At 49.3% G+C, this 20,608-nt stretch overlaps 1 protein-coding gene across 2 annotated transcripts in view; it reads left to right on the forward strand.

The window, feature by feature from the left end:
* The window catches only part of UBE2D2 (ubiquitin conjugating enzyme E2 D2), a 61,943-nt gene extending 56,398 nt beyond the window's left edge, over positions 1–5,545 (forward strand). Inside the window, exons 6-7 of one of the 2 annotated variants that reach the window (XM_019028205.4) lie at positions 449–542; positions 3,867–5,545. In XM_019028205.4, coding sequence (XP_018883750.1) covers positions 449–542; positions 3,867–3,912 — 140 coding nt within the window. In that variant the 3' untranslated portion in view covers positions 3,913–5,545. Of the gene's footprint in view, positions 1–448; positions 543–2,176 lie in introns of both variants that reach the window. The other variant, XM_055389158.2, reaches the window with a different exon arrangement.
* Positions 5,546–20,608: the final 15,063 nt, after the last annotated feature.

Raw genomic sequence — 20,608 nt, forward strand, 5'->3', positions numbered from 1 at the left:
ATTTGCCAGGTGTGGTAGCTCACGCTTGTAATCCCAGCACTTTGGGAGGCCGAGGCGGGTGAATCACGAGGTCAGGAGTTCCAGACCAGCCTGACCAACATGGCGAAACCCCATCTCTACTAAAATTACAAAAATTAGGCCAGGCACGGTGGTTCAAGCCTGTAATCCCAGGACTTTGGGAGGCCGAGGTGGGTGGATCACCTGAGGTCAGGAGTTCGAGACCAGCCTGGCCAACATGGTGAAACCCCAACTCTGCTAAAAAAATAATAATAATAATAATAATAATAATCCTTGTTGGTTACTGTGAATATAAAGTTAAGTAAAACTTACAAAGCTGCTAGGCATTACTGTATAAATTCTTAGAATTTTCTCATGTTTTGGCATCTCATGTTTCTCTCAACCGTTTGCTTTGATCCTCTGCTAATTTATATGATTTTTTTCATTCTAGTACTCTTGTCCATCTGTTCTCTGTTGTGTGATCCCAATCCAGATGATCCTTTAGTGCCTGAGATTGCTCGGATCTACAAAACAGATAGAGAAAAGTAAGTATGGCCTCAAGATGGAAAGTTATCTGTGGTGGGATGGAGATGTTTGTCACAAATCTTTCTTGTTTAAGGGCTGAATATCGGCCAGATATTTAAAGTGAAGTCCTAATATACTCTCCTGGGGCTAGAAAAGAGAAATATATGCATTGAGTATTATTGTAAGTAGACGATGCCAGTCTTATCCCTGATTGTTTCACGTGACTCCTCTTGCCTACAAAAACTTTTTTTTTGTTTGTTTTTTTGTTTTTTTTTTTTTTTTTTGAGACAGGGTCTTACTCTGTCACCCAGGCTAGAGTGCAGTGGTGCAATCTTGGCTCACTGCAACCTCCACCTCCTGGGTTCAAGTGATTCTCATGCCTCAGCCTCCCGAGTAGATGGGATTACAGGCGCAGGCCACCACGCCAGGTTCGTTTTTTTTGTAGTTTTAGTAGAGACTTTCACCATGTTGGCCAGGCTGGTTTCGAACTCCTGACCTCAAATGATCTGCCTGCCTAGGCCTCCCAAAGTGCTGGGATTACAGGTGTGAGCCACCGCACCCATACAAAAACTTTCCTATGGTATATTTTTCAACAGCTTAATGCCTTATGCTTGGCTTTTGATATATAAAGCATTTTTCATCAAGTGCCCATTTGCCTGCCATAGGTATTTGTCAATTAATGGGAAAAGAGAATTGATTTCCTACCATTTGACATAATCTAAAGGAAGAAAGCAAATAAATGCCATTAGACGTGAAAGCCCCAAATTTCTTTTAAAAACAAAACTTGATGTAGAATTTGGGTATTTTAGAATTGTACTATGAATTATTGAACAGTGGTCAAGGTATCAAAAGAGATAGTAGCTAAAAGTGTTCTAGTAGCATTTTTTCTTTTCTTTTTTTCTTTTGAGATGGAGTCTTGCTGTGTTGTCTGGGTTGGTCTCAAACTCCCTACCTCAGCCTCTGGAGTAGCTAGGATTATAAGCATGCCCACCATGCCCAGCACTAATAACATCTGTTGTTTTATGTACTATTCAGTGAAGTTATAAGAGGAACTAAATAGGAGAGGGTGGATAGTTTTTTTAGGGCCGGGCGCAGTGGCTCACGCCTGTAACCCCAGCACTTTGGGAGGCTGAGGTGGGCGGATCACAAGGTCAGGAGTTTGAGACCAGCCTGGCCAACAGGGTGAAACTCCGTCTCTACTAAAAATACAAAAATTAGCCGGGCATGGTGGCGGGCACCTGTAATCCCAGCTACTCGAGAGGCTAAGATAATTGCTTAAACTCAGGACGTGCAGGTTGCGGTGAGCTGAAATTGCACCACTGCACTTCAGCCTGGGCGACAGAGCAAGACTCCCATCTCCAGCTTGAGTTCTAATGGATTAGAGAGGCATAGATACGTTTTTGTTTTTAGTGGAGGTAACACTGGGAATGGGATATTCTAACAGTAGTTGGTTCTTGTTTTTTCCTATTTGTGAATTTATTCTCAATTTTTTTTGATTAGAGAACTGTTTTGTCCGATATTTAGAATTGTGGGTCTCAATGCTTACCAGAAGTCATTTCCCAAGTCATCATGGAGTAATGTTGAACACTGTTGAACAGAACTTTCCCAAACTGCACTGCCCCCACCCTCTAACCCCCTACTTTTTTTTTTGCAGAGACAGGGTCTTGTTCTTCAGCCCAGACTGGAGTACAGTGGCACAATCGTGGCTCACTGCAGTGTCAAACTCATGGGCTCAAGTGATCCTCCCACCCCAGCCTCCCCAGTAGCTGGGACTGCTAGTACATGCCACTACACCTTTCCAGCCTCCCCAGTAGCTGGGACTGCTAGTACATGCCACTACACCTGGCTAATTTGTTTTTTTTTTTGTTTTTTTTTTGCTTTTTTTGTAGAGACGGGATCTCACTATGTTGCACAGGCTGGTCTCTAATTCCTGGCCTCAAGCAGGCCTCCTGCCTCAGCCCCCCAAAGTGCTGCTGTTATAGGCATGAGTTACCGTGCAAGGCCAGCATACCCACCCCCACCCCCTTTTTTTTTTTTTTTTTTTTTTTTGAGGCAGGGTCTTGCTCTGTTGCCCGGACTGGAATGCAGTGGCACAATCACAGCTCACTGTAACCTCAACCTCCCAGGCTCAAGTAGTCCTCCCATCTGAGCTTCCCAAGTAGCTGGGACCACAGGCAGATGCCATCACATCCAGCTAATTTTTTTTTTTTTTTGAGACAGAGTCTTGCTCCGTTGCCCAGGTGGAATGCAGTGGCACAATCTTGGCTCACTGCAACCTCTGCCTCCCAGGCTCAAGTGATTCTTGTGCCTCAGCCTCCTGAGTAGCTGGGATTATAGGTGCACACCACCATGCCTGGCTGATTTTTGTGTTTTCAGTAGAGACGGGATTTTGCCATGTTGGCCAGGCTGGTCTGGAACTCCTGACCTCAAGTGATCCAGCTGCTCCAGCCTCCCAAAGTGCTGGGATTACAGGCGTGAGCCACCACACCTGGCCTAGCACCCCTTTTTTAATAGGAGAATTTATAGAATCATTTGCTCTGCTTACTTTATTCAAATGTTCTGCTGAAGCAATAAACCCATTCATTTTGTCAACCGAATTGTTGAAATTAGTTCTACCAGAACCAGTTGTTTTATTGACATGAAAAGAAAGTTTGTTTTTTTTTCCCCCTTTTTTTTGAGACAGAGCCTCACTCTGTCACCCAGGCTATAGTACAGTATTGCAATCTCAGCTCACTGCAACCTCTGCCTCCTGAGCTCAAACGATCTTCCCACCTCAGCCTCCTGAGTAGCTGGGACTATAGGCATGCGCCACCACACCCTGCTAATTTTTGTATTTTTTGTAGAGACAGGGTTTTACCATGTTGCCCAGGCTGGTCTGAAACTCCTGGGCTCAAGTGATCCACCCGACTCAGCCTCCCAAAGTGCTGGGATTACAGGTGTGAGCCACCATGCCCAGCCTTCTGTCAGTTTAATCATTATTAGTATATGAGTTCAAGAACTATGTAATGTAGAATCATATAGTTTCAAGTACTTTAAATGAATGAATTGAGTGGACATCTTTTGTAGAAATAGGCCAATCAAGTATAGAATAAGGTATATGCCAACAAATACTAAAATTTAATCAGAACCCTTTATAAGTAGCAATTAAAGGAGACTTTCACATTTTACAGCTCCTTCCCATTATCACTGAATTAATCCGTATCAGAAATTTGGGATAGAAAGGGGCCTTTCCTTGAATGTCCTATAAGCTACTCTCTTCAAGTTACTTGATGGGATAATGAATGGAATCTGTTGCTTACTGACTCCACACCTATGTTAAGCCAAGCTTCTCTTTGTGTGTACAGGTACAACAGAATAGCTCGGGAATGGACTCAGAAGTATGCGATGTAATTAAAGAAATTATTGGATAACCTCTACAAATAAAGATAGGGGAACTCTGAAAGAGAAAGTCCTTTTGATTTCCATTTGACTGCTTTCTATGAGCCCACGCCTCATCTTCCCCTGTGCACATGTTTACCTGATACAGCAGTGCTGCGTGTTGTACATACTTGGAACAACAAACTAGAAATACTGTACTTCTGTACCAACATTGCCTCCTAGCAGAGAAGTGTGTGTGTGACAAGCCAGTTCTACAGGCATTACCTAGGTGTGAGACTAAAAGCTTTTCTTATTGACTTAAATTTGGATAACAGCAAGGTGTGAGGGGGGTGGTGGGTATGGTGTGTGCTTGGATGGGAAAGAAAAGGCTCCACTCACCTATAGGAGATTATTTTTAAGTGGAATCCATTTAAACTCAAAACAGTTATGAAAAGCAAGGTGAAGAACATGAAACTGTGTCTGTATTCATTTTATTCCGAAGGAGCTACGTCTTAGGTGAAAGTTATGACCAACCAGATTAAACTGTACCCACATCCTGCATTTTAAGGTCTAAGTTTAACTGGTCAACATTTAAATGGATTGGAGCTATTAGTACATCAAGCGTGATGGGCTTTGTTCCCAACTCTTTTACATCTCCCTTCCCCTTCAACCTTTGGCCTTTCAGCCCTTTTTTCTCTCTTCCATATTCTTTGGTTTGTATGTGGTTTCTCAGTTAATACATAGCTAATAGCTCTTATTTTTCTTATGTTTTTAACCGCTTAGGTCTATTTGGATGTAAGGGTGAAAATTCATTTGATGGAAATACTTGTGTATATTTAAAGACCCAGTTGCTCCTCTGGAGCTTGTACTTTCAAGAATGATTAATCTGTGTAATAAACTGGTTACTACAGTCATTACATATAATTTTGTGTGAATAGGCTTTTTCATTTTTAAGAAGTTTGTCTAGCTGAGATTAGTGGTGGGTTTTCTCCCACTTCTGAAATGTTCATTTATACTGGTTGCATTTTAAGATCATGAAACAATTCCAGTTACATTGTAAAAAGGATATCTTACGAGTAATTTTATTGAACAAGTTAGAGGCATAAGCTTAAGAGCATTTCCATGAAACAACACATGCAGCATTCCAGGAACTTGATTGTTAAATTCAATAAGAAATTTGCTTTATTAATGAAACTAAGCTGCATTTCATCAAAACCTTGTGACATTCCCTTGGTACATAGGACATAAAACACAGAGGCATTGCTATTTGGTAAGTTAAGCCTCTGTGATTGTAATTATAAAAGAGCAACATTGACCAAACCTGGGAAACAAGAGCGCAGTCTTGTTTGGAGAGTCTACATAATTACTTTGCACTAACATTTGCAGGACGTTCATACAATTTTAAATTGTACTGTATGTGGCTTTTTGAAGTCTTCCCTTGACCCTAGTAAAATATAGCTTGAAACTTGTAAACAACTGTGTTTGCCAGAAACATCATTCATGTGAACTAGGCAAGTTACCTTTTTTCCCCCCTTCTTTTCCTAATTGTAAACTAGGCCAACCTGAAAGCCATGGCTGATGCTCTAGCCATCAGGTTCTTTCAAATGCATCTTTACACTCTTGCACAAAAATTAAGGAATAAATGTCCACTGCTTTTGGTTTTAAACTTGTTCACCTTGTCTTATCTCTCACTGTCACTGCTCCTCCACCTTGGAACTTGTGTGATAAAACCCAAAACCTCTTAACAGTTCTCTTATAAGCATTTCAAGCATCTCTTATTAGCATCCTTGACTTTGCAGAAAAGGCTTAACTGTTAACAGTTGTGGGGAAAGGAGTTAGAATTTAGCTTAAGCCTAAAATCACCCTGTATTCTCAGTATTATGGGCAAGTGGGAATTCATCTTTTTTTTTTTTTTAAGAGAGGGACAGGGTCTCATTCTCTTGCCTAAGCTGGAGTGCAGTCAGAGTCATGACAGCACAGCTCACTGCAGCCTCAACCTTCTAGGCTCGAACAATCCCCCTGCCTCAACCTCCCAAGTTGCTGGGACTTATGGCATATGCCACCACACCTGGCTAATTTTTAAATTTTTTTTAGAGACGGGTCTCACTATGTTGCCCCACGCTGGTCCTGAACTCCTGGGCTCAAGTGATCCTCTTGTCTCAGCCTCCCAAAGTGCTGGGACTACAGACATGAGCCACCATACCCAGCCTTCCATCAATTATTGGCTTGCTATTAACTACATACTGTTGACCGTGGGTCAGTTGCACAGATCCTGAAAGCTCATTCTGTATTTGCCTGTCATCTTAGAGAGCAGCCAGCTTATTACCATTTATTAGATCATAATATGGATATTTTCACAAGAGTGTTCTTAAGTATTTTTAAGTGCCAAATAAAAGCCATCCTCCAGGTGTGCAGGTGCCAAATGAAGGGGTTTGGATGGTCACAAACAACATTAGGCCCTTGAATGGGGTTTGGTCTTGCCCATTTGAGTATGAAGCTTCTTTGGTCCATTCTGTGTATATGTGCCTGGCCAGAAAGAAAGCCCAGTGAGAGAAGCCACCTTTCCCACTCACCAAAAACAACAACAACAACAAAAAAATCCCTCAGGGTGGTTTTCATCTGGACCACATTGCTCTTCACAGAAGTTTCTATGACTTTGTCGTATGTAAAATCCAGTCTGTAGCAACCTTGATTATCTTGGAAAAGTTACAGGAGAACGTCAAGTGTATGGTTTCCTTTTGTTTGCTTCTTAATAGCCTAAAGTACTTTGTCAAGTTAAAGCTGGAGCTGTGTCTTTTGGTAAAATGAAGTCACTTCAGATACTTATATGCTTTGCTATTGGCGAATCAGTAGTCAAAGGTATCATTGTCCTGCGAGTTTATGCACTTTGACTAGTACAGAGACTTGGAAGGAGGGCGGTAGGGGTGGGGAGAGAGAAGTTAGGAAGGTCTGTGAAGAGAAGGAAAAGGTAGTTGTCAGAGAGAGACCCTTTCTCTACACTAACCTAGCAATAGAGGCCTTCTTTTTCCACTTCCAACTGCTAAAATACTCTGCTTTCTGAATCATTCCTCTTTGTTTCAACAAGTTATTTTGAGACCTGGGTAGCTTGTCAGGAGAAATGGATTATTTCTAAATTATGGCTGGAATGCCTATAAACTGTCCCTTGTCTGTAATTAAGGCGAAACTCTGGCTTTGTCTCTGTGTGCTGTATGGCACCCCTTAACTACCCAGGGTAAGTTTTGAAGAGGAGAACTCTCAGCTGGGCCCTGTGGCTCATGCCTGTAATCCCAGCATTTTGGGAGGCCAAGGTGGGCGGATCACCTGAGGTCAGGAGTTCAAGACCAGCCTGACCAACATGGAGGAATCTCGTCTCTACTAAAAACACAAAATTAGCCAGGCATGGTGGCACGTGTCTGTAATCCCAGCTACTCAGGAGGCCAAGGCAGGAGAATCGCTTGAATCCGGGAGGCGGAGGTTGTGGTGAGCTGAGGTCGCGCCATTGCACTCCAGCCTGGGCAACAAGAGCAAAACTCAGTCTTAAAAAAAAAAACAAAACAAAACTCTCTTCTCATTCCCAGGTCTTCAGGATTATAAACACATCTTTCCTTCCTTCCAAATCAGTAGTAAGCATTTTTATTACTCCTACAGAAAACTGTAACTAGTGTTAGGAATCCATCTCCTTTTGATTTCCTCATTTTCCCTTTATGAAACACTATTTCAAGTGATGGGTTATTTTGGTGAGTGATGTTAGGCAGGAGAAAGCAGGTTTGTTTTTTGTTGTTGTTGTTGTTTGGAGACAGAGTCTCACTGTCGCCCAGGTTGGAGTGTAGTGGTGCGATCTTGGCTCACTGCAACCTCCACCTTCCAAGTTTAAGTGATTTTCCTGCCTCAGCCTCCTGAGTAGCTGAGATTATAGGCACATGCCACCCACGCCTGGCTAATTTTTGTATTTTTAGTAGAGACGGTTTCACCATGTTGTCCAGGCTGGTCTTGAACTCCTGACCTCAGGTGATCTGCCCACCTTGGCCTCCCAAAGTGCTGGGATTACAGGCATGAGCCACCACACCCAGCCAAGAAAGCAGATTTTTAATATGAAAATAACTGAAGGTAGCAAACTATTTGCACTATACATCCAGCAAGAGGAAATAGATTTCCTTTGGGGCACTCCTGGAGCTAGTCCCTTCTATTTTCCTTTTCTTCCTTTCCTTTCCCTTTCTTTCTCTTCCTTTCCCTCCCTTCCCCCGCCCTTTGCCTGCCTGCCTGCCTGCCTCCCTCCCTCCTTCCCCACTTTCCTTTTTCTTTCTTTACTTTCCTTCTTTCTCTTTTTCTTTCTCTCTTTCCTTTTTTTTTGTGTGTGTGTTTTTTTTTTATTTTGAGACAGGGTCTCACTTTTTTGCCCAGGCTAGAATGCAGTGGTGCAAACATGGCTCACTGCAGCCTCACACTCCTGAGCTCAAGCAGTCCGTCCACCTCGGCCTCCCAAAGTGCTGGGATTACAGGCATGAGCCACCTCGCCCAGCCTATTTTCTTTTATATTGTGCATGCACTTAGATGAAAACTGGCTTTCTCCATCCCACAAAAACCTTCTTTAAGTGTTTCCCTGGCACTATAACCTTTTTTAGTCAGGACTGGTATAAGTGGTTGATATTCAGGCCCCTCAGTATATTTCCAGACCAATTTCTCAGATGGGCTTAGAAATAGGGAAATGAGACGGGATCACATTGTCAGGGTTACTATTCATGAAGCAATTCCTTCATTGTTGGCATATTTTACCTTAGTCAATGTAAGGAGAAAAGCTCAATGGTTAGGACTAAGTAAGCCTTTAAGGCCTTTGTCCTCTGGCTGAATGTATAATACAATCACCGACCAGCTTTGCTCTTTCTATGTCTACTCCTGGTCTGGGTAAGGCAAAGGCAGACATTTTTGTGATGAGCAGTCACTTTTCATTAAATTAAATTATTTGTGGATCTTTATCTGATCAGAGACACAGCGTAATCTGCCTCTTAGCAGATGTAAAACTATATGAATACCTTAGTGCCAAGACAGCAGCTTAATAGTTTTCCTTGATTGAGTGGTGGTTTGTGTTTGTTCTTAACGTCCTGTGTAAGTTGTTATTGGTAGAATGGTTTTTTCCAGAGCTGAGGAGCCTGATTGCCCAACATTGTACTCTGAAAGCAAATGGTTGATCCCATTTGGAAAAGCCAAGAAGAGGCCATTGAGTGTCCAGCCCAGGCCTCCTGTGACTGCTGTACAGGAAAGAGCAGCAGCAGCAGCCTTGGTGAATGTACCATGTTCCTTTCCCTACTTCTAAGGATGCGAGGAGTGACAACTGCCATTTTCCCAGGCACACCTCTCCCTGCCCTGAGCCACTTGTTCTCAATTCTGTTTAAACTTCCTTTTTGGTACTTAAAAATCTTAAATCTTAAAAAGATGTCACCCTTCCCTAAACTTTAGAGCCTCTAGAAAATGTGAGTGGGGAGGGTTTGGTTTTTTGACTTAAAACCTAGTCTTCAAATTGCCAGCTTTCCTTGGGTTTAAAGTTCTCCATAGAAAATGAGATTGCTTTAGAAGCTCCAAAGCTCCTGGGCCCTCTGACTTGGAGGTTTCTAGAAACAACCCACAAATACAATCTGACATTTGGGACGCAGAGCCAGCACCATCTTGGGTAAGAGAAATGTTCCATGTTTGAGGTAGTTGGCAAATGCTAAGCTACCTATGTGGTGACAGTTGTCTGGAGCTTTTCCCATCTGATTAAGGGGCAATACTGATTTGGTCGTTGTGAGAAGTTTCTCCTCCTAGCCAGCATCACTGCCATCTTGGAAGGTGTGGCTACCTGTCATGTGTTGCACAAAGAGTCGAGGGGAGCTGGCCTTGTTTGAGAGGGCACCCGAGACTTTCAGTCACCTGCTGCAGAGTGACAGAAGGAACAAGGGAAACCAAGGCTTTCCCAAACTTGCCAGAGAAGGTGAGCTTTTTGGAAGGATGGTTCCAAGTGACCTCAGCTTAGTCCTCCTTTGGAGGAAACAAGGCAAGTTGGGGAGGCTCTGGTGCATAACAAGTTACAGGGCAGGTACTGTTTCCTGGATTCAACCTCCAAGCTTCATAAAAAGGCACTTCCAGCCAGGCATGGTGGCTCACGCCTGTAATCCTAGCACTTTGGGAGGCCGAGGTAGGTGGATCACCTGAGGTCAGGAGTTCAAGACCAGCCTGAGCAACATGGAGAAACCCCATCTCTACTAAAAATACAAAATTAGCAAGGTGTGGTGGTGCATGCTTGTAATTCCAGATACTTGGGAGGCTGAGGCAGGAAAATCTCTTGAACTGGGGATGTGGAGGTTGCAGTGAACCGAGATCCGAGATCGCGCCATTGCATCCAGCCTGGGCAACAAGAGAGAAACTCTGACTCAAAAAAAAAAAAAAAAAAAAAAGGGGCGGGGGGCACTTCCTTTTGAAGTTTCAGATGTATATTGGAGGGAGCAGAATTCCTTTGTGATTTCTTCCTTAATACATTGTGTCCCTGAGGTGGTCCCTGTTCTTCCTGTCTCCTGTCAGCCCCCTGGCTCAGAGGACGGCTGAATGGAGTTGCATTTCAGTGCCCACAGATGGAGGTGATGACTGAAGTGTGTTTGCTTATGTGGGGAGTGAGATGATGGCTTTGGTGTCTGAGTGGATGCTAGTGCCTTGAGTGGCCAGCAGAGGGCAGTGGTGACCCATAGCTGTGACAACCGTGAGGCGTGTGGTCAGTGAATCTGCATGGGCAGAACCTGTGAGAGGGGCTTTTGTTGGAGTGGGGAGATTCTTTTGGACTTAAGCTTTGTTCGTGGTATATCCAGAATCAGATGGGCCAGTGCCAAGTTCAGTCAGGTTCTCAGCCTTACAGTGAAGGAAAATGTTAGTGACTTGTATTTCAGCCCAAAGCCTACCGGAAGTGTCAAGCTGCCAGCTCCCCTCTGCCCTCCCCGCCGCTATGGCAGCCATGTCTCTGTGTGTGAATAGGTGAACCAGGCTCCAGGTTAGGACCTCTGCCCACCTAGCTCCAGGTTACATGCAGGAAAAGATCTGTCTGTTGCTGCATGTGAACAAGGAGATCCCATATTTCTAGCAGGTCACAGAGGCAGCAGTCCATTATCACTTGCCTGCACACCTACCCTGGGCAACCAGCACATGGCTCCTTAGACCTTGAAGATGGAGGCCTGGGGACAGAAGGAGCAGAGTTGGGGGCTAGTGATAGGGCCTGGGAAATGTTCTCGTCTGTTTCAAATCTATCTTGTATTTTGGGGCCCTGGTCTCCTCAGCCTTCCAGCCCAACAGGTGTGAGCGTCCAGGGCCACCACCCGGAAGCCAGCTGCCTCTTCATGGGGAAATCTTTGAAATTCAAGGCTTGGCCATCTGGATATGCAAATGTCTCCAGATTTGCTGAGCCCACCAAGTGGCTGAGCACCCCATGCCTGGGGCCTGTCAGCCACATTCTCCATGGCTCCCTCCTTCTAACAGGGACAGGGGCAGGCAGGGAATCTAAATTCCCAGGTCAAGGAGTTTATTTGGGAGCCCCAGGGCAGGGCTGTGACAATTAGCTACCACTGCCCCTAGATGGGGAAAGCTGCCTGGGTGCTGTTGGTACCTAGAACCTAAGCTTTTGCCTACTGATAGACTCTAAGGAGAAGGGTGTATTGAGAACTCCACGAGTCCTGCTGTAGTGCCTAATCATGTGAGGGATTTTGCTGGATCCAAAGGAATCTCAACTAAGAAAGTTTCTGGAATGAGGAGGGAAGCCTCGGGTCTAGCCTCGCTAGAGGGTGGGAGCTACCTGCAGGGAAAGCTGCTGACTTCCTATTATGTCAAACCCAGGCAAATAACTGGAGCTTAGGCAGTCGGCCCCCAGAATTGCTTATTCTCCCCCAGGCCTCCCTCTGGGGCTGGTTTTCTGGCTGTAGCAGGAGGAATGTGTTCTCTGAGTGGGAAAGGAGGGAGGTCAGGGTCAGGGCGGAAACTTGGGAATTTAGATTCCCTGCCTGCCCCTGTCCCTGTTAGAAGGAGGGAGCCATGGAGAATGTGGCTGACAGGCCCCAGGCATGGGAGAGCTTAGGCCAGCCTGTATGTGTGTGTGCAGAAGGGGACTGCACATGTGTTCAGGAGCTTGAGAGTGAGAATTGTGAGCATGTACACTCCTTAGTGTTTATGCATCAGGGTGTGATGCATAAACACGAAGGCTCTGTAGCCTTTGAAGAACAGGATCAGATCTGGGTTTGAATCACAAGACCATGGGTTTTCAGTTGGGCAATAAACTTATCTGTCTTTTGCTTTGATTTTCTCATCTAGAAAACGGGCACTTGGTCACCAGCCTGACCCATAGGCAATGCTTGGTGGAAAATGGCCTTATCAGATTAAAGGGTTGTGACCGTGGGTGCTTATGGTTCAGGGAGGTAGGCCTGGACAGTGAGACATCTTTCTTGGATTCCTGTACAAGCTAGAGGTTTGCCCTCCTTTGAGCTGGGCTAGCTCCTGGGACATCCAGGGACCTGGGGCAGACTGGCTGGGCCCTTTTGCAGCCTATGGCTCACATGCCCACTTGTTAAGGCCTGCAAGAGTGTGCCCACAAACAGGGTGAGCAGGCAGAATAATGGCCATGGCTAGCCAGCCTGTGTGTCCTTGCCCAGTGTCTGTCTGTCCTTCCCCTTACCTTGGGGGACAAAAGGGAATCCAGTTGTCCTGCCTGGTGAATAAAAGCCTGGGGTTGGGGGAGGATTTGCCTCCAGCCACGGAGGAGGGGTATGCTGTGGAAGGAGGCCAGATCTCCCCCAGCTGTTTCCCAGCTCTGTTTGAAGGGGAAGGGAGAGGGATAAATGACTGGGTGATTGTGGCACCTACAGCCACCATCTTTCCTCTCCACATTCTAGGTCACAGGCCCACACCTCTCTCCGTAGTCAAAGAGAGCCTCTGTGAGGGGGTTGAAGGGGGTCTTGGATCTGTGGGCAGGACTTGGGATCTGGGCACAGAGAGGTTGGGGAATTAACAAAGGTCACACAGCCAGGCAAAACTAGGGAATGCGGGGAGTCATTCTAGACAGGACCTTTAGGGGGAGCTCCCTGGCTACAAGAGATTTCCTGGAAGCCCTTGGGTGGGCCCAGGCCTGAACTGAGGAAGTGAGGGCTACAGCCCAGCTGGCCTTGCACTGGAACCACAGGAGTGGCCTTTAAGGGTGTGCTGAAGGACTGATTAATCTTGGCCCTGTTCCCACACACATGCACCACTGGGAATGGGAGTGGGGAGATTGCTGAGCTCTGGGGCCAGCCCTGTTTCCTGCTTTGGATTTGGAATGGGGAGAGCCTTTCTGGGGACCGAAACTGATGCTTCAGCTTCTCTAGGGGGAAATGGAGGAATGGAAAGGGGGACTGACAAGGGATAGTCCTTAAGGAGTTTATTTGGGAGGCTCTGGGTCCCTTTGTAACTAGGTGGGTGACCTTTGGGAGGGAAGTGCTTTGTGTTCTACAGCTTTCTGAGAGTGGCAGGAAATGGGGCCAGTAGCAGTGCACACTAGTTGGGTTGCACCTGGTGAGAGATTAGGGGTGGTTTCCCCACCAAGGTCTCTGAGCCAGAGCTTTCAGCTGCATGAGCACAGCCTGCTCCCCCTGTGGAGGGGATTCTGGGGTGGGTGTGGTTGTATACTGGGGGAAGTGAGAATGTGGCCTCTCTGTGGGTGAGTGCAGCACCATGAATTGTGTTTGTAACACTTGAGTTGTGTTTCCCAGGTGTATGTGATGGCAGAACTAGTTTTGCTGCTGGGGTGAATCAGGTTCCTGGAAGGGACTGGACTAACATGGAGAGAATGATGCTAAGTAGTTACAGTCATTATTATATACATATGACTTAGTAGTATAGAACCATAGCAATGACCAAGACCACCTGTGTGTCGAGTGCTTACCATGTGCCTGGTGCTGTGCTAAGCACCTCACCTGCAGTGGCTCATTTAGTCCTGTCAGAACCCTGCAAGTTCATGCTGGTTTGCCTGGTGTTTGTTTATTGTGCCATGTTGGGTGGGGTATAATTTTATTCATGTTGGAAGATGCAAAACAGCTTTATCCCTCCCTTAGTTACTGGGGTGCAACTTATGGCAGCATTTGCCCCTGTCATATTCTATACTTGGGCTCCTGGTCCCATCCTTTTGCCAGTATGGGCACCATTGTGTTGTACAACGTAGAGACCTAATTTGACAATGTTCTTTGAGGCAGTGGTGATGGATGATATGACTATATGACTTTTTTGCTTTGTTGTGTGACTGTTGTGCACCCAAAGTATGTAACTCCCTACTGCTGTGTGGTTGAGACCAGCTAGTGTATGACTCATTTTGTGTCCTGGTGATATTGTGGGTGTCTAGTGTAGGGACATCTGTTGTGGTATGGTGAACTGGTTGTGAATAGTGTGACTGTATGTTGTATCATTAGGTGTGTCTGACCCTGTTGTGTCCTGTTCTGACTTGTGTCAGAGACTGTTGTGGTGTCACTCCGTGTGGTGACCGTGCTTCCTTTGTGGTGTGGGTGGCCTATGGTGGTGCTTCCTTTCACAAATTGTGTGTCCGTGTGACACCCCCCCCCCCCCCAGCCGCTGTGCCCCTTTGCGGGTCAGTGTGTTGTTTGACCTCGGCCGCGGGTGCCCCCACCCCTGCCGGCCCCGCCGCCCCTCCCCCGCACCGTCCGCCCGCGCCGCGCGGCGATCGATCGCCATTGATTGTCCCTGACGAGCTGCTCCACTTTCCAGCCAATGTCAGGAGGGGGGATCTCCGCCGCCCTGGCGGTGTCATTTCCACACACTCCCTGGGCTGCCGCCAGCGCGGGCGCCTCGAAGAGCCGGCCTGGATCGCCCGGAGCTCGGGCTGGACCGCCCACATCGCGCGAGGAAGCCCCCGATGGCGTGGCCCGACCCCAGTCTGCCGGCCTGCCCGCCCTAGGCCTCTGCACCCAAGCCCCCTTCCCAGCGCTGGTGGATGTTGTCACCACAGGAGTTTAAGCTGGGCCGGGTATGGGGAGGGACGCTGTGTCGGGTGCGCCCTGCGCTTGCCCTGGTGGGGGCGCGGGGCTGTTTCCGGCGGGCGGAGGCGCCAGCAGGCCAACTTTGCCGCGGCCCAAACAGATGCTAATGATTTTCCGGGAGGCGCCGGTTATCTCTGGCCCCAGCCGGCCGGTGTGCTGGGACTGGGCCCCGGCACAGACACCACCTCGCCCCCCACCCTCACCCTCCTGAGCCCCACCTAATAACCACTTGGCCCCGAGTGGACGGGTTGGGGGGGCGTCGGGGGGAGTCCGCAGGCTGCCCCGGGTGTCCTGGAACTGTTGCTGTGTGGGATTATTTGCGCCTCCTCCACCCAGGATGCTACCGTCTTTCTGAGCACTTCCCAAAGCCACACACACACCCGAGCACGGGAAACTGAGGTTCATAGAAGCTCGGCCCAAGGTCATGCCGACCCATTCCCTGCTCAGCTGAGTGGGTCACCCTCTGAAAACCATCCCGTCGGAGGACCCGCAGCCCCCTGTCCCCTTCTCGCTCAGGGGCCTGAGCCAGTTTCCAGACTCCCCGGTTGGAAGTGCTGACGTGGCTCTGGGCAGCTGTCTGGGGCCGGGAAGCGGGGCAGATGTCACGCAGCCCAGGGGAGGAGGCGGCTCCGCGGGGAGGACAGGCTGGGCCTCAGGCCTGGCAAGACTGCCTCCTCCCCCTAGGGCCTGGCTCTGCCCGCCTGGGGCTGGGGCACAGCCATGGGCCAGGCTGACCTGCTTCCAAGTCTAGCTCCAGCTCTTCGGTGTGGCTACCCGCAAGTGCTAGAGCCTCTCTCAGCCCCTTTCTCTCCTGCTAGAGAATAACAGCACCTGCTTTGAGTGGGTGTGGTCCTCTAGTGAAAGTAGAGGTGTGCAAAGCCCAGCCCAGTGCCGGGCACACTGTTCCTGCTCAATAAATATCAGCTGCTAATATTACTGTTGTTGTCTCTGCAAGTGGGAACTTGGTGTGTCTAAATGCAAAACTGAATCCTGAGGGTGCAAACCAGCTTCAGAGGTCGTTCCAGCCAGCCTCCTGCCTCACTGCCCCTGGCCCTCTGCATTTCTCATGCCTGTCTAGCTTTGTGCCTTCTTGCTGCACTGTCAGCCCCTCTTGGCTTTGCCTACTGCCAAGCTGACCCCTCCTCCGTCTCTAATCCATGTGGTTCCCTCCTATCTGGCGGCCACATTGGGTCCCTCGAGCAGCACAGCCCCCTGGGAACAGCAATCGATGGGGCGGAACAGCCTCCCTGACAGATGGACCCACGGAGGCTGGGCTGCTTCAGCAGAGCTCCCTAGGAAACCGGAGACAGGAGCCGAGCCACCATGGCTGCCTCCTAAATAGAAATGAAAGGCGGTGGGTAGATGAGGAGGAGGAGGAGGAGGCCAGAGCTTCCAACCAGCCCCTGGAGGGGCTGGAGAGCCCCTACCCTTTTCCATAGTCCTAAAATCCCCGTGTGGGGAGGGCTTTGTAGAGTTTGCCTGGAGGTGGGACTTGTGAGCCCCTCTCCACGCGCAGGTGAAGAGCTTTGCCAGGCCCTCCGTCGTGGACACCTTTTCTAATAAGCCCAGAGGCTGGTGTGTGGGTAGGGGGTGCAGGCAGGCAGCTTACCACATTCCTAGGGCCACAAAGGGCCTTGGAAGTCAGAATGGCAGAAGGGCCTTCTCTGCCTGTGGGGGTGGGAGATGATGAGCCCTGGCTCCTGCATGTGTGGTGGGGGATGGAGAATGCCTCCTGCTACCCTCCATACTCCCAGATCAGTCAGGGAATTCCTTCCAGGGTTTAACCTGGGATTTCTCAACTTCACAGTATTGACATTTTGGGCCATTTAATTCTATATCTTTTGCATTGTAGGATGTCAGTAACGGTAGTGACAACTAAAAATGTCTCCAGACATTGCCAAATATTCCCTGGGAGGTTCTCTAGTTTAGAACCACTGGTCTAACCTCAGGACCAGTCCCCTGGAGGAAGTGGCGAGGACTCCCATGGGGATGCCAAAGATCTGCCATAGTAGGGGAGAGAGGCCTTCCAAAACAGCCTTGTCCCCTGCTGTCTCCGGCCCAGAAGGGTGGGAGATCCCCCCCCCCTTCATGGTCCCAACTGCCAGGTTGGAGCAAACCATGCTTGCCTGAGATGGCAGGGCTGTTGGCGTCACTGCTCAGCTGCGCCAGGCCTGGTGCCAACACCTCACTGCCGAGGCTACGAGTCATGGGGGCGGGGGAGCAGACACGGTCAGTGGGCACTGGGCTGCCTAGGTGTCCTTCTATCTAGTCAGCTTGAGATAGGGGTAGCCAGCACAGATGACCAGCCTTTTCCCTTCCCGTGGCACCCTGGCAGTGTCTCTGCTGCCTCCCTCTAGGTCGGTTTTGGGCTGGTGTTGGGGCTGGCAGAGCTAGTGGGGGCTACTGCTACTGCCGAGTAAGAGAAAGGATTATGGACACAGGTCCTGCCGGCCCAACCAGCTGACAGCTGGGCCACCTGAGCACTGAGCAACTGCCCCCTCCAGGAAGGTGGGAGGGAGGAAGGCACTATGGGTTGGCTAAACGGTACAGAGTCCCCTAACTCACAGCCTTTAAACCAGGGGGTTGGGGAGGCGGCTCCCTCTGGAGACATTTTCTTCCTCTTCCTGCCCAGGAAGACAGGAGGGAAAGCACTCTAGTGCACAGTCTCACTGCCGGGAAGTTCCTATATCTGTCTAACCTACTTCTTTTCTTCCTATAGCATCAGCCCTATAATGGCCTGCAAGCTCTGACCCCAGCAGAAACTGGGCCCAGCATTGCAGGCTTTCTGGCCAGGGTGTGCCCTCATTCCTGGGGAAGATAACTCATCCATGGGAGAAATCTCAGTCAGAATACAGCTCGATGGATCCCTGTGTGTGGGGAGGAATGAGGGTGCCTCAGTGGACAGGGCTGGGGGATGGAGAGGAGCATTGGTGCTAGTTGACAGACTGCCCCAAGACACACTGAACCCAGCACCAGCCTAGGGGGTCCCAGGGCAGGGAGGAAGAAGTGACTGGGAGGTGGGCAGTGGCTTTGTAATCAGAGAAGGCCTGGCGGGCTAAGGCGGCAGCTTGGGGCTGGGGTTTAAAATAGCGCCTTGGCCTGGCTAGGACCTGCCCAGGATCGGGTTCGGGTCACCCGCAAGGCAGCGTGGCCACCACCATCCGGCTCGGGTTTCTTGCCTTCCCGGATGATTTGGCGGTGGAGGAGGGGGCTCACCCAGGCAGATGGATCTAAGGAAAGGAGTCCAGGTGTGGCCACTAGAGCCCCCACAGCAGGCCCTGGTCCATCTCTCTTTTTCCTGTGCCCTACCCCCCGACATGGAACAGACTTGGTCCAGCCACATCCCGATGCCTTTCCTAAACATTTAGCACCACCTGGGACCAGGCCCTGGACAGCATGGAGATGGGTAAGGCCTTATCCCTCTCCTGAGCCCCAGGAGTGCACAGAGGGAGAGATCAGTATGCATTGTGATCCTGTCGCTCCCATGTTTCACTGATGTCCCAGACTCACTCTGAAAGTCCCTAGGCCTGAGGGAAAAAAACCCCTCCCAGGCTGCAGCAAGAGCGGAAGGTAGAGCCTCAGGTAAGCCTTCCACCTGAGAAAATGGCTGCAGTGAGGAGGGGAAGATGTCCTCAAAAGCTAGTGATCATCCTAGAACATTCCCTAGGATGGTCCACTCCCCTAGTGTTCCCTGGAGGGAGTGACCAAACAGAGTGATCTCCCCCATCCCTCACCCCTCCAGCAAAGATCTCAGGCATAGGTCTAAGAGTGTATTCTGGTAATTCTGTCTCCAAGTAGGGTGCCCACTTCCTCAGGCCAACTCAAGGAACAGGGAAAGGGATCAGGGGATATGAAGGGGGTGTCCCCTCTTTAGTATTTCAAGGGAAGTAGATAGTTACAGCCCTACCATTCCCCATTAGGCCATTTGAAAGGGAAAAAAGTTACTTCCAACAATAAACAGTTCCATCTAACCACAGCCCCACTGCTGCACTCTCCCTTGCTGTAGTCTCTGGGCCTCTGGACACAGTTGCAGTCTCTGGGCAGTGGCCTTTGGAGCCTGGCAGGTAGGGATTCTCTTCACTTTCTCCTCCTTCCCCTGGATTGAGGTGGGTGACACAGGAGGCCAGCCAGCTCAGGACCAGATCTCCTCTCTCTAGCTGGAGCAATAGCCAGCCCTCCTGACGGAGCTCACATATATCTAAAACATCGTCTTGTATATCTTAATGATTTCTCAACAGCCCCTGATTGAAGCATGCCCAATTTAGCAATGCCGTAAGTAACTTTTTATATTTCCTTAGGGAATCATTTCACTTATGAATCTTTTCTGAATCTGCAATCTCGATTAAAAGTTGATGTTGTTTTTTCTCGTCTCCTCGTGAAATGCCTCCCTAGTGAAAAGGGTGGTAGCACCATCAATCCTCCTCATTAGTCTGTCTGGAGAATTTTTCTTGAGGGTGGGGTGAGGGACAGCAACCAAGTCTCCTCTGTCGTGGCACCTAGCGGGGTGTGACCTGGGGGAGGGTTGCCCTCAGGGAGGGGCTCGGAGAGGTGGGGGGGCATTGACCATCTCCTGCCCACATACACTCCTCCATCTGCCCCCATCTCAGGGGCCCCTGACAGTGTTTCCGTGGGAGAGAGGGGTTGTCCAGCCCATTCTGCCTTTAGGGTGTGTCCTCACACCTGTAGCTTAGGAATTTGAGGAGAGGGCTGAACCCCATTCAAGGCTCAGCTTGATAGCACAAAACTGGACCAAATCCAAGCTCTTTCCTGTACAGCCGCCATAGCCTGGGTGAATCAGTCATTCCCCTCTCAGAGCCTCAGTTTACTTATTTGCAAAGTGGGAATGAGATTGCTAAACAGATGACCTAGCATGCTGGTGAAGGGATCACTTAACACAGTGCCTCTACAAAGGGTCCTGTCCCAATTCTGAACAGTATCTAGTTCTTTTCCTCATCTCATTCACCTTCTAGTCCTGGTGACGCCTTTGAGGTGGAGTGAGTGGGACTGGCATCATTATCTCCAGGAGGAGAAAGGACTGGTGGGATTGGGACTTGCCCAGGGGTTGCCCCAGGAAGCCCACCCAGAGGCCTGCCTCCCCTGAGAGGCAAAGGTCAGGGATGCAAGAAGGCTGGATGGCAGACGAGGATGAAAAGCTTCCGGATTTGAAGGAAGCAGCGTCCCCACAGAAAGCCCTCCTGCTCCCCTCCCTGTTGCTAGCTGGGGGAAGGACTTGCCCAGGTGCTGGGACCTCTGGCTCTGACCTCTAACCTTTGACTTCTGGGCTGGGATGGGCATTCTCAGGACCAGAGTCATGACTGGGGGTGGGGCCCAGGGCACCCAGTGGCGGCTGGGCTCTGGGAGTTAACGATTTACGAGGGGCCCTTTCTTGAGGCCTCCCTCCTCCCAGGCCTGGCAGGCAACCCGTGACTGCCCAGGCGGCTAGACACAGAACCAGTCTCACCAGTTCAAAGAGCAGTTCATCCCGGGCCCACCCCCAAGCACTGTCTGAGCACCCCATTCCTTGGAGTCTGAAGGGAAGGGCAGAGTAGGGGGTGGTAGCTGGGGTCTTGGGGCCCCAGGTCTGAAGAGAAAGAGGCTGGGCCATTTTCGGAAGTCTCAGTGCGGGCCATTTCTGACCCTGCACTGCCCTCCAGGACCAGATTTGTAGAGAGGAGGCTGAGCCCCACCCTGCCTCCTCCAGC

The sequence above is a fragment of the Gorilla gorilla genome, chromosome 4 (genome assembly GCF_029281585.2).
Source record: "Gorilla gorilla gorilla isolate KB3781 chromosome 4, NHGRI_mGorGor1-v2.1_pri, whole genome shotgun sequence".
NCBI lineage: Eukaryota > Metazoa > Chordata > Mammalia > Primates > Hominidae > Gorilla > Gorilla gorilla.